The 14486-nt window shown below is 41.7% G+C and overlaps 1 protein-coding gene across 7 annotated transcripts in view; it reads right to left on the reverse strand.

Annotated features, from left to right (window-relative positions):
* The window catches only part of MTMR14 (myotubularin related protein 14), a 55936-nt gene extending 42674 nt beyond the window's left edge, over positions 1 to 13262 (reverse strand). For 4 of the 7 annotated variants that reach the window (XM_037055669.1, XM_037055673.1, XM_037055670.1 and 1 more), the window contains exons 1-2: positions 12983 to 13262; positions 11075 to 11223 (exon numbers count right to left, since the gene is read on the reverse strand). In XM_037055669.1, coding sequence (XP_036911564.1) covers positions 11075 to 11223; positions 12983 to 13138 — 305 coding nt within the window. In that variant the 5' untranslated portion in view covers positions 13139 to 13262. The remainder of the gene's footprint in view (positions 1 to 11074; positions 11224 to 12982) is intronic. The other 3 variants (XM_037055671.1, XM_037055668.1, XM_037055675.1) reach the window with 1 other exon arrangement.
* Between the last annotated feature and the right edge of the window lie 1224 nt (positions 13263 to 14486).

Genomic DNA, 14486 nt, shown 5'->3' on the forward strand with positions numbered 1-14486 from the left:
TAGGGATCTGCTTATTATTTCAAGGCACATATACACAAATTATTACTTCAGAATGATAAAGTTCAGTGACCCCTACATATCTGTGGTAGCTTTTTAAGTATGGGTACTGTTGGCATTAAGAAAAACACTAAATCTTTTTTAAGACTAAAAGAATTCAGTTGTCCCTTGCTATATCATGGTTCATTTATTGCAGCTTCACTGTAAAACCGTGATACAGTGAGGCCACAATAAGTGAACTACGAAATAGTGAGGGACGACTGTATATCTCACTGGTGAGTACCCATATAGAATTTTATATGTTGTTAAAATTACATAGGTTTAAGAGTGCAGAAAGTGTTTAAGAGCACGTGAAGTGTTTATAAGAGTGTGGGAAAGGCTAATAAGAGAGTGGGAAAGGCTAATAAGAGAGTGGGAAAGGTTTATAGGAGTGTGGGAAGGCTTTATAAAGCCTTAAAATATATATAAACAATAAAACAAATATAATGCCTCTACTTCATGGATTTTTACCTATCGCGGGGGTTTCTGGAACTCCCGGGATAGGTGAGGGATCACTGTATATATATATCTACCAAACTGGCATAGTAAGAGATGGTAGGGGGACTGTTTTAAAAACATGAAGAGAGGGAAACACAGGTACAAAGGAAAAAAATGACAATGAATAAGTATCAATAATAATCTTAAATGTAAATGGATTAAATGCTCCAATCAAAAGATATAGGGTAGCTGAATGGGTAAGAAAAGAGGACCCACATATATGCTGCCCATAAGAGATTTACTTAGAAAAAAAGATCTACTGCCCTGGCTGGTGTAGCTCAGTGGATTGAGCTCAGGCCTGCGAACCAGATGATCACGGTTCGATTCCCAGTCAGGGCACATGCCTGGGTTGCAGGCCAGTTCCCAGCAGGGGATGCACGAGAGGCAACCATACATAGATATTTCTCTCCCTCTCTCCTTCCCCTCCTCTATAAAGATAAATGAATAAAATCTTAAAAAAAAAAAAAGATCTACTAAAAGTGAAGATACAGAAAAGAATATTCCAAACAACGGACATGATAAAAGAACCCTGAGCCCTGGCTGGTATGGCTCAGTGGATTGAGTGCTGGCCTGTGAACCAAAGGGTCGCTGGTTCAATTCCCAGTCAGGGCACATGCCTGAGTTGAAGGCCAGGTCAGGTCCCCACTAGGGGGCATGTGAGAGGCAACCACACATTGATGTTTCTCTCTTTCTCCCCCTACCCTTTCTCCTCTGTCTAAAATAAGTAAGTAAAGACTTAAGGAGTTCTGGCCAAGATGAACACCTAGATAGACACCCTTTTGCTTCCTTGCACAACAAAAAGGAGGATAACAACCGATCTAAAATCAATAAACAACCTGAAGTGCCAGAAAAATCGAACCGCATGGAACTCCAACAACCCAGGAATTAAAGAAAAAGTCAACCAGAACAACCAGACTGGCAGCTCTGCAGTGCAGTGCAGAGGGTGGCTCTGCCTGGGGGAATACATAAGGCCCTGCCCCCGTACAACTTATCAGGTGTACCAAGAAAAAGACATAGGACCCAAGCCCTGGCTGGCGTAGCTCAGTGGATTGAGCGCGGGCCTGCGAACCAGACAATCGCGGTTCGATTCCTAGTCAGGGCACATGCCTGGGTTGCAAACTGGTTCCTTGCAGGCTAACTACCAGCAGGGGATGCACAAAAGGCAACCATACATTGATGTTTCTCTCCCTCTCTCCTTCCCCTCTAAAAATAAATAAATAAATAAAATCTTAAAAAAAGAAAAAGACATAGGACCCAAATGAAAGAACAGAGCAAGACTTCAGAAAAAGAACTAAGTGATGAGGAGGTAGCCAACCTACCTGATGGAGAATTTAAAGCCCTGGTGATCAAAATGCTCACAGATCTAATTGAGATTAGTTGAAAAATGAAAAAATAAATGAAAGATATCCAAAGTGAAATAAAGCAAAATATTCAGGGAACAAACAGTGACAGGAAGGAAACCAAGACTCGAAGCAACAATTTGGAACAAAAGGAAGAAATAAACACCCATCTGGAACAAATTGAAGAAACAAGAATTTTCAAAAGTGAAGAGAGACTTACAAACCTCTGGGACAACCTGAAACGTTCCAATATCTGAATTATAGGGGTGCCAGAAGGAGAAGAACAGCAGCAAGAAGTCGAAAACTTACTTGAATAACGAAGGAAAACTTTCCCAATCTGGCGAAGGAAATTTCCAGGAAGTCCAGGAAGCTAAGAGTCCCAAAGAAATTAGACCCAAAGAGGAACACACCAAGGCACATGTTCATTAAGCTACCCAAGACTAAAGATAAGGAGAGAATCTTAAAAGCAGCAAAAGAAAACAAAACAGTTACCTACAAAGGAGTCCCCATCAGACTGTCAGCTGATTTCTCAAAAGAGACCTTACAGGCAAGAAGGGGCTGGAAAGAAGTATTCCAAGTCATGAATGCAAGGACCTACAACCAAGATTACTCTATCCAGAAAAGCTTTCATTTAGAATGGAAGGGCAGATAAAATGTTTCCCAAATAAGGTCAAGTTAAAGGAGTTCATCATCACCAAGCCATTATTATATGAAATGTTAAAGGGACTTATCTAAGAAGATCAAAACTATGAATAAAATGATAACAAACTCACAACTATCAACAAATGAACCTAAAAGAAAAAAAGAACAAAAACAAAAAACTAAGCAAACAACTAGAACAGGAACAGAATCAGAGAAATGGACACACGGAGGGATTTTAGGGGGGAGGGGGAAGGGAGGAATGGGGGACGGTACAGGGAAGAAGCAGCATAATCAGTAGGCATAAAATAGAGGGGAGAGATAAAAAATGGTATAGGAAGCAGAGGACTCAAAGAACTTATATGTACAACCCATGGACATGAACTAAGGGGAGGGGGAATGCTGGAGGGTTGGGGGGCAGGATAGAGGGAGGAAATTGGGAAAACTAATAGCATAATCAATAAAAAGTACTAAAAACCCCCCGATTCATTCTGAAGCACATTTGTCTCTGGTTATAAATAAATCTGTGAAATAAAAAAATATATAAGTAAAATCTTTAAAAAAAGGCTAGGGTAACAATACTTATATCAGACAAAATAGATTTCAAAACAAAGGCCATAAAAAGAGACAAAAAACACTTTATAATACTTGCAGAATAATCCATCAAAAAGATGTAACCCTTGTAAACATATACGTACCCAACATAGCAGCATCCAAGTATATAAGAAAAATCTTGGAGGACTTCAAGAAAGATATTGACAGCAACACACTCATAGAAATTTTAACACCCTATTGTCAACAATGGATAGATCTTCCAAGCAAAGAATCAACAGGATGTTGTGTCAATGAATAATACTCTAGATCAAATGGCCTTAACTGATACATACAGAACCTTTTACCCCAAAGAAACAAAATACACATTCTTTTCAAATGCACATGGAACATTTTCAATGAGAGACCACATGATAGGACACAAAACAAGCCTCAACAAATTCAAGAAAACTGAAATCACATCAAGCATCTTCTCAGATCATAACAACTTGAAACTAGAAAGCAACCTCAAGAAAAAAAACTCAGAAACATTCAAATTCATGGAGACTGAATAACATACTATTGAATAATGAATGGGTTAACAATGAGATCAAAGAAAAAATCAAAAAGTTTCTGGAAACAAAAGAAATGAACACACAACAGCCCAAAACCTAAAGGCCATGAGAGGGAAGTTTCATAGCAATACAAGCAAACCAAAAGAAGATAGAAAAATCTCAAATAAACCTAAGCCAACATCTACAAGAACTAGAGGAAAAACGACAAACAAAGCTCAGAGTGAGGAGAAGGAAGGAAATAAAATCAGAGCAGAAATAAATGACAGAGACTATAGAACAATTCAAAGGATCAATAAATCCAGGAGCTGGTTCTTTGAAAAGATACACAAAATTGACGAGCCCTTAACCAGACTCACCAAGAAAAAAAGGACCCATAAATAAAATCAGAAACAAAAGAGAAATTACAATTGATAGCACAGAAATACAAAGGATTGTAAGAAATTACTACAAAGAACTGTATGTCAAGAAATTTGACAACCTAAGGAAAATGGACAAATTTCTAGAAATATATAATCTTCCAAAACTGAATCAAGAAGAAGCAGAAAGCCTGAATAGACTGATAACAACTAGTGAAATTGGAGCAGTAATCAAAAAAACTCCCAGCACACAAAAGCCCTGGACTGGACGGCTTCACAGGCGAATTTTGTTGAACATTTAGGGAAGAGCTAACTCCTATTTTTTCAAACTATTCCAAAAAAAATTCAAGAACAGGGAAGACTCCCAAACTCATTTCACAAGGCCAGTATTACTCTTATTCCAAAACCAGGTACAGATACAACAAAGAAAAAACTATAAGCTAGTATCACTGATGAACAGAGATGCTAAAATCCTCAACAAAATAATGGCAAACCAGATCCAGCAATACATTAAAGAGATCACACACCATGATCAAGTGGGATTCATCCCAAGGATGGCACAATATTCACAAATCAATACATGATTGATTGTAATACATGATATGTGTAATACATCACACAAACAAAATGAAGGACAAAAATCACATGACCATATCAACAGATGCTGAAAAAGCATTTGATCAAGTACAGCACCCATTTATGATACAAAAGCCCTCAGCCAAGTGAGAAGAGGGGGAGCATACCTTAACATAATAAAGGCCATATAAGAGAAACCTACACACAACATAACCAATATCACACTCAACGGGCAAAAACTGAAAGCTTTCCCACTAAGATCAGGAACAAGACAAAGGTATTCACTTTCACCACTTCTACTCAACATAGTATAAGTGCCAGACACAGCAATTAGACAAGAAAAAGAAATAAAAGGCATCCAATTGGAAAGGGGGAAGCAAAACTGTCATCATTTGCAGATGACATGACAGTGTACACAGAAAACCCTATAAGTTCCACACACAAAAAAACTACTTCCCCTAGTTTGGAAGTAGTAACTTCCAAAGAGTAGTCTCTTTCTCAGAAAGAGAAACTAGGGGAAAAAATCCCATTTACTATAGTAAGAAGAAAAATAAAGTTCCTAGGAATAAACTTAACCAAGGAGGTAAAAGATCTGTACTGGGAAAACTATAGAACACTAAAGAAAGAAATTAAGGAAGATACAAATAAATAGAAGTATACACTTTGTTCATAGATTGGAAGAATTAACATCATTAAAATGTCCATACTACCCAAAGCAATCTACAGACTCAATGTAATCTCTATTAAAATACCAATGATATACTTTACAGATTCAGTATAAATATTTCAAAAATTTATATGGAACCCAAAATGATCCCAAATAGCCTCAGCAATCTTGAGAAAGAAGAACAAAGTAGGAGGGATCACAACACCTGATACCAAAGTATACTACTATAAGCTACTGTAATCAAATCAGTCTGATACTGGCATAAGACCAGACACATAGATCAATGGAACAGACTAGAGAACCCAGAAATAAACCCATGTCTCTAAGGCCAATTAATATTTGAGAAAGGAAGCAGGATCATAAAATGCAGTAAAATCAGCCTCTTCAACAAATGGTGTTGGGAGAACTGGAACGGTACCTGCAAAAAAATGAAACTAGACCACCAACTTACACCATACACCAGAAAAAATGCAAAATGGATAAAAGACTTATTAAACTTAAGCCGTGATACCATAAAAGTCCTAGAGGAAAACACAGGTAGTAAAATTTCAGATATCCTATGCTGTAATATTGTTGCTGATATATCCTCTAGGGCAAGGGACATAAAGGAAAGAATAAACAAATGAGACTTCATCAAAATAAAAAGCTTCTGCATGGCTAAAGGAAAGAAAACATCATCAAAATGAAAAGGGAACTAATGTATGGGAAAACATTATTTGCTAATGATATCTCGGATAAGGGTTTGATATCCAAAATATATAAAGAATTCACACAACTCCACTTCAGGAAGACAAAAAATGGACAAAGGACCTGAACAGACACTTCTCCAAGGAGGACATACAGAGGGCCCAGAGACATGTGAAGGAATGCTCAGCATCACTAGCCATCAGAGAGATGCAAATTAAAACCACAATGAGATACCACCTCACACCAGTCAGAATGGCCATCATTAACAAATCAACAAACAGTAAGAGCTGGTGAGGTTGTGGAGAAAAGAGAACCCTAGTGCACTGTTGGTGGGAATGCAGACTGGTGCAGTCATTCTGGAAAACATACGGAATTTCCTAAAAAAAACTAAAAATGGTATGTCCTCTTGAACCAGAGATTCCACTGCTGGGATTATCCCCTAAGAATCCCCAAACACTAATTCAAAAGAACCTATGCACCCCTGTGTTCACTGCAGCATTTTTTACAATAACCAAGTACTGGAAACAGCCTAAGTACCCATCAGTAAACCGAGTGGATCAAAAAACTGTGGTACATTTACACAGTGGAATACTACACAGCAGAAAGAAAGGAACTCCTACTTTTTACAACAGCATGGATGGAGCTGGAGAGTATAATGCTCAGTGAAATAAGCCAGGTAGTAAAATAAAAATACCATATATTCTCACCTATAAGAGGAACCTAATGAAGAAAACAAACAAGTGAGCAGAATAGAACCAGAGACATGGAAACAAGGAACAGAGTGACCAGAGGGGTGGGGACAGGGATAAGTGGGAAAAGAAGGGGAAGGGTCTAACCAAGGAACAGGTATAAATGACTCATGAACATGGACAACAGTGGGGGGGCTGACAGCTGGAGGGGGGTGAGGGGAGAGCAACAGGGAAAACTGGGACAACCGCAATAAAAAAATAAAAATAAAAACAGATAAATACTATGTCTTTTTAAAACACTGCTGATTTCTTAGTAGCTCTTCATAGATATATTCTCAAGCCAGTTACTAAAAACACCACTATCGGCCCTGGCTGGTGTAGCTCAGTGGATTGAGTGCGGGCCTGCGAACCAGACGATCGCAGTTCGATTCCCAGTCAGGGCACATGCTTAGGTTGCAGGCCAGTTCCCAGCAGGGGATGCATGAGAAGCAACCATACATTGATGTTTCTTTCCTCTCTCCTTTCCTTCCCCTCTAAAAAGATACATATTTTTTAAAAATAAAAAATATAGTAAAAACACCACTATCAAGGAGAGGTCTGACATTAAAGTTAAAAGGGGTCTTCAAATAAAAACCTGGACTAACAGTTCGATCTTAGAAAAAGAACAAGGAGGATGTGGAAAAGGAAGAGGATTTATAGTTTACACAGTGTATTTTTCTGAAGGTCTGATTTAAGATGTTACTTTTGAAATCATTATTTTTCCTTTTTTGAAGAATGGCAAACGTGAAGAATGTGTACCTCTTCACGAGGCCTGTGGGGTGGCAGAGGCCAAGCAGCCAGGCTCTAGAAAACACTTGGTTCACTGAAAACCAAGTTCTGTTCTCTCCACTGAGGTTCTCCATGACAGAAAAAGGCACCTCACTACAAAGAACTACCTAATTAAACTCAGAGGCCATTAGAATACATAGGAGAGCACAGATAATCCTGATCATAGCAGTCTTCTACCTTCTGGAGGCCCCAGGGCATTTTCACAGATCTCATCAGTGCGGTCTGATGCAACTGACTCTCCCTTAGCTCACAGCAGCAGTTCCCTGAGCTCTAAATGCCTTGAGACAACACGTGATTCTCCCAGGTGGAATCCTCCCATTGAGCAAAACCTTCCACAAAATGAAGGTGGAGAACTCTCCAGTATTCCCCTCGAAGGTGTTCTGTGCAGCCTTTTAATATAGAAGCAAGCACACTTACACTTGTCAGGCTAGTTGATGGTTTATCTTCCTGGTTCCCCAACTCAATGAGGCAATTCAGTTTCTGTTCCCAGTTCCTCTTTTTATTGTCTCTTGGCCTCAGGATCTCCTTGCAGTGCTACACAATGCACTGTGCCTGGCACATGACGCTCATATTTGAATGAGTGGGTTTGTGTATTTGTTTGTCTTGAAGGGCTTAGCCCTTAAGCTATGGAATCTGATGCTACCTCTAGGTAGACAGTGTGAGAATTGAGTTGAATTGTAGGACACCCAACTGGTGTCTTGAGAATTGATGGTGTAGAGAAACCCCCGACCTTCCCCACACACAAGGGAAATGGGTGCATAATTTTAACCACTCCCACCCAATGCCTCATCTTTACTTCCCTAATTCTAGTTTTTGTTACACTGTCACAGCTTACTTATTGGTCTGTGCTACCCACTAGAACTAAGAATAGGGACTTTATCTAGCTGGTAAGGTCTCTGGGGTCTGCCACATGGCAGGATCTCAATGAAAACTTGTTGGTAAACCTGTGTCTTGGCCAGCCCTGGCTGATAATTCAGTTGATTAGTTATCTCAATATGACGGACGAGGTTGTGTGTTCTAGCCCTGGTCAGGGCACATAAGAAGATCAACCAATGAAGGCATAAATAAAAGGAACAAATCAATGTTTCTCTCTCTTCCCCCCACTCCTTCCCCTGTCTCTCTAAAGTTAATAAAAATTTAAATAAACATCTGTCTTGACTGTCCAGACATCCCTATCCAGGATTCTATTCCCAGGTGATGAATTAAGCAGACCTAACCGATTCCTGCATCCAGTTCTACCCTATGTAACAGTCTAATAAGTGTCATATTAACGCCAAAGCCAGATATGCAAAGAAGCAAAAATTTCTACCTCTTCCCACCTAAATGTGCATATACTCCCTTCTCGTGAATGAATGGGCTTAACTCACTTGGTATCACTTCAAGGCCCTGAAGGCAATGAAAAGTAAAAACAAACTCCAATAAAAATTCCAGGTTTGGGGACATACCACAGTAGCCCTGGCCTGGGAGATAAGACCCTGCTAGGCGAGGTGGAAAAGCCACGATGATGACAGAAAAAAAGGCAGACAGGTGGACAGAGCAGGGTAAGGAAGACCTAGCTGTGAACCCTGCTCTGCTATCTATGTCAGTGGGTGTCAACTTATTCTGTACAATGGAAGTGATTCTGTCTTCTTCACTAGGTGGCTGCAGGCCTTGAGTGAGTTAATGTGTGAAACTCCAACACGTGCCAAAGCGTAGGCACTTGACAAGTGTTAGTCTCCTTCTCCTTAAGGGCTGGAGTTAAACAGAACTAAAGTTATTTCCTTCCCAGAAAAGCTTCTGCAAGGCAACCAAGGCTGAATGTACTGTACTGCAAGGCTTACAGTATGGCTGCTCCAGGGTGGTTTGGCATTACCTGGGAGCTTGTTAGAAAATGCAGATGCTCAGGCTGCACACTAGGCCCACTGAATCAGACTCTGCCTTGTAACCAGAGCTCCAGGTGATTCACTCACAGAATCAAGTTAGAAAAGCACCACTTTGACTACAGCTGAGCTTAGTATCAGAATGCCATTGTGAGGTTTTACAATGCGGTCAGCACTGAAGAGGATTGGAAGGAGAGCAATGGCAAGGAGAAAGACCTCTTGTTCAGAAACTTTAGTTTCAGGGCTTGTAGAAGGTGAGTTGACTTAACTCTGAAAGTCAGAAATACAGAGAAACCATTAATAATAGGACCATAGGGAAGCCCAATTCTTTAGGCTTGGAGTTCCCTGGAGTTCTTAAGGTATACAACTAAGGATGATACAATCTGTATGATCTACATGCAATTTGTTTTTCTAATACATTGACTTTTCTCAGTGAACCCCACCACAAGCTCAAGAGATGGCACATTTACATACATCCCACTTTTACATTAGAAAACTAAGGCGTGGTCCTTAAACCCCTCCAAACTGGCTGTTCTGCTTGAAAGCCTTCTTTGGCTCCTGGTGGCCCACGGCAGTGGTTCTCAGACTATGGCGTATGTAAAACTGATCTAGGGAGCTGACACCAGATTCTGCAAGTTCTGATTCAGGAGCCCTAGAATCTGATTTTAATGAGTGTGCAGGGTATACTGGGAAATAAAACTACCAACACCCACAGGTCCACACTCTTTGGCCTGATGATCTAGACTCTATACAAACTGGTCTCAGAGGACATTTCAGGGATACTCCCACTCATCCTTCTAATTCCAGCTAAAAAGGATCTCTACCATGGGGTCTTCCCAAACACACATACGCACACACCAGACTGCTGGTATGCCGACAACAGCACCTCTCAAACCTTTTGATTCAGTGGCTATGAAGCTCGAGATTCAGAGTCTCTAGCCAGTTCCTGGGTGCACTGATGGGCATGCCATGGGTTTGGATGGCCTGCTACACTTTGCAGCATGACTCCTGTAGTGCTCATCCTAACACTACATTCATGAGGCCAGGCTTTCACAGATATTGTTGAAAATAGCTCCTAGAATTCCCTTTAAATCAGCAGCAAGCAGGAAGACTGGGGAAATAAACTTTGAGATCAACCTAAAGCATTTCCAAGAGCCCCAATGCTGTGATTATTTGTGGTGTCTGCTGCCATTTTACTGCTACCATCTACTGACCGCCTACAGGCTGCAGCCCGTGCCAGGTGCTTTATGTCTGTTAGGCCCTAAATAAATGGTAGCTCTTATTTCTAATACTTACAATAAACATTCCAGGCTTGCAACAGCCACTTTTCTAAAGAGGTGTACTTACCAATGAGACAAGTAACAAGTTAAATAACCTGTCCAAGTTAGTTACCCAACCAGCAAGTGGCCAGCATGTAAACTCAAGCAACCAGACTCTAGACCACAGTCAGGCTCTTAGGCATGTGGACACAGAACACCTTTCACCCACATATTAACTATTTTACCATCTATATTCTCTTTTTAAAAAGACACTGAGGTTCAGAGGGGTCAGATGTGAGCTGCTATAGGATGGGAGTGATGCAGAAGTCCAGGGCTGTGACTCCCAACTCCCCTTCTACACCACCGATGCGTTGCCAATCTTACATATCAAACCCTGAAGTGAATGAAGATGCGGATAAGGATTAACACCTGGGGAAAGTGAGTCAGCCCAGCCTAGCACCCCGCCCAGCTGACTCTGAGGACCAGCTGTTAAGGCCTCCCCAGATAGGTGCACTCTGGTCACATAATGCTCACGTGTCTTTCTCCTTCTCAGAACTTTCGTACTCCAGGAACACGATGTGCTGGGGGTAGTGGCCGCAGATGTCCCCATTCACATTTTGGATCACACTATAACAGTAGTCTCGGCCAAACAGCTCCAGACATCTCTTCTCGATGCGCTCAACCTGCACAGAGGACAAGACCTGGGCATCAAGAAGACTCTGGGGCTCTGCGTGTGAGAATTAGGGAGTTCATGACCTGAAGAGGTCACTGGGAATGACCTGTGCTGCTGTTATTATTATTCAATGCCAGTAAAAGATCTACTGTTGGGTCACAGGCCCTAAGTGTGTAGTTCATTAACCAATATGTGGTATACTTTGGGAGGGTCTTGAACCCCTTAATGTTGCAGTGAAACTGTCTCAATAAGCACTTGAAGGAGAGGATTACAGCTTTCATTAGATTGTCAAAGGAGTCCACAATCCATAAAATATTAAGAACTCTTGCTTAGTTTACTTTAATTGGACTAATCCCTTATCTTCCCTTGGCTCCACATTCTTTCCCATTCTCCAGCCACAGACCAATGCTTAGAAGCTCTAATGAAGGAACAGCTCCCCTTAATATCATTCATTTTATTCACAGTTCAGGGAAAGGCCCACTAAAACAGGCCTAAGACTGATAACATCACGAGAAGTCTGCAAAAATTCAGGAGGCTTAGAGAGGCTTTAAGGCTGGTGCAGTGAAAAAGTCAGAGACAACTTATGGTGACTATAATCTTCAAGAGTAAGATGAAAAAGGGGCCCAATAAAACCACTCACCTTCAGCCTATGAAAGGAACAATGGGGAGGAGAAAAAATTCACTAGCAGCTGAAACTTGGAATCCTTCCACTTTAAGGATCATGAGTTTCATTAGGAAGCCTGTTTAAAAACTGCAAACTCCAGGTTCTTACCCTTAGAAATTATGATTTAGTAGGACTGGGTGGAACCAACAAATCTTAATTTTTATCAAGCACCTTAGACAATGTGAAAACAGGTGGTCCTCAGACTAAGCTCTAAAAATACTTGGTGGTTTGGAGAGTGTAAAAGTGCCATCATGACCAGAGGCTTTCCTGGGTTACTCCAGAGACTAACAGATGCCAACTGAGGTATGTCGCAGCACAGGTAACTTCTGGGACCTAACCAGAGTATCGTGGCCCAGGATGGAACAGAATCCCACTGGAAAACCTGATGCTAAACTTGCTAAAATCATGCGGGGAATGAGAGATGGGTCACTGCATGGTTAACAAGATTGCCATCAGACTGCTAGACAGTGCCTAGGATGGCAATGGCTTAACCAGACTGGAAGCCTTCCAGATCTAGAAATAAGGAGGTTAAAGGGAATCCCAAGCACAGAAAAAAGAGGAACTGAGACCTGCCTTTGATAAAGGAACAGGAGTGCGGTCTGTCTTCCTGCTCTACAGGGGAAGGAAAGGGCTGGATCTAAGTTTAGTGTCTTGCCTTATAGGAGTGTAAGGAGGCAACACAGTTTATCTCTTGGCTCCATTCTGTCCCACTACTCCAGCCTCTTCATTCCGACCTCTGTATTAAATGCAGTATTAAATGGAGAAATACGCTAGGCTTTTTTAAAAAAATTCCAAGCTTTTATCTCCCTTTTCCTTTCCCACATGCAGGGGAGTAACTCTCCTCAGCCCCTCCTCTCTAGTCTCTGAACAAGGCCCCTCACTCATCCTTGACCTCCAAACCCCTCGTCTAAAACCAAAAGGACGTCCTTCCTCGCTTCAGTCTGACGTCGGTTCCTCCTTTTCCAGTTTTTAAACCCAACCCTTACTCTCCGGATCCAGTTCCTAGAACTCCCCTCTCTCCTTCCTCTGACCCTGAACTTCAGCCTTTCCGCTGTTACTTTCCAAGCCAGGACCTTCTCCGGCTCGTCAGGCAAGAAAAGCACACCTTAGAGCCGCCAGTCCCGCTGCAGTCCTTGGCTCGGTACTGAGTACGGGAGAATTCCTCCAGCAGCTCCCCGAGCCCCGGCTCTTGCGGCGGCGGGTGGCCCGAAGAAGTCGAGGACCCCACCGAAGCGGCAGCGGCGGCCCGAGCGCCAGCCATGGCCCAGCCCCCGAGTCCCTTCGGCGTCCCGCGTCCTCTTCAGCGCGACTCAGCTCTGCCCATGGCACCCGGGGATACAAACTTCAAGCCCGGAACCTCAAGCACCACTTTAGCCTCTGCCTTCCGCTTCCACTTCCGGCCCCGCCCTACCCTACCGGATGTTTATTTCGGTACTGGCCAATCGGAGCCCGGGGCTCGCGCCTTGCCTCCCGATTACCGGCCCACCAGACTACGCGGAACGATCCAAATGGTCTCGGGGGCGGAGTTCGAACCACTCGGAGAACCTAGCGCTCCGCCCCAAGGGGTTTCCCTTGGGGAAGCCAGGCTAAACCATTGGGGCTGGGGGTGGGACAGTGAGGGAAGCAGGAGGAAGGAACCATGGGAAAGAAGCAGAGTAAGAGTGAAATAAACCATCGCAGGGAAAGGAGGAAACCATAGGAGGCAACTGGTGTTGGCAACCACAGTAATAATAATAAGACTAAAACGGCATTTCATGGGGCACTCTGCTTTCACTGCTCCTTACAACGTAACGTCCCTGTGATTTTGTAGTGCCCTTATCATCTGCCTATTTTATTGAAGAAGAAACCCACATGCATAACTGGCTTGAAATTCTATGACTGAAAAGCCCCATATTCGTTTTCTTTTTTCCTAATGGTCTTCATAAGAAAATCCAAACGTGTAAAAAATTTACAAGAGTTTATATGACCCAAACTGGAAACAATTGCCGGGAAGCAAGACCTCAAATGTCCAGATTATTGACAGTTTTGTAGTTTCTTCTATGCATTTGAAATTATGGAATGAATTTAAGGAAGACTATTTGAAAGTGGGAAAAAGGGCGGGAATTGGATCACAGGATAGTTGATAAAATTATGTGCTCCGTTGAGGGTGATTACACTTATTTTAAAGCTGTGTTAACCTGGATGCACAATAATAACGGACAGGGCTTGCTCAAGGCAAAGATAAATCTTTTACTAAAAAGTTGTATGCCCACCATGAACTGCACACTTAGTGATTTATGATCAGATCACCCTGTGAGGTTCTTTCTGTAGAATCCTTTTTTTCATGCATACTGGAATATTGCAAACATTCATAGAAGTGGAAAAAATAGAATAACAGATCCTCATGTATCCATTAGCCAGTGTGAACAATAATCAACATCTGCCATTCTATCTGTTTAACCAATCCCCATCCAGTAGAATTATTTTAAAGCAACTCTCATTATTTCATCTGTGAATATTTCAATATTTATATCTGATGGATTAAGTAAAAATGTTTAAAGAAGACAATATAAGACTTTTGAAATTTTATTTTTAGAGAGAGGAAACGGGAGGGAGAAAGAGAGGGAGAG

The sequence above is a fragment of the Sturnira hondurensis genome, unplaced genomic scaffold (genome assembly GCF_014824575.4).
Source record: "Sturnira hondurensis isolate 20B ecotype Veracruz unplaced genomic scaffold, ASM1482457v3 Scaffold0008723, whole genome shotgun sequence".
In the NCBI taxonomy this organism is placed as follows: Eukaryota; Metazoa; Chordata; class Mammalia; order Chiroptera; family Phyllostomidae; genus Sturnira; species Sturnira hondurensis.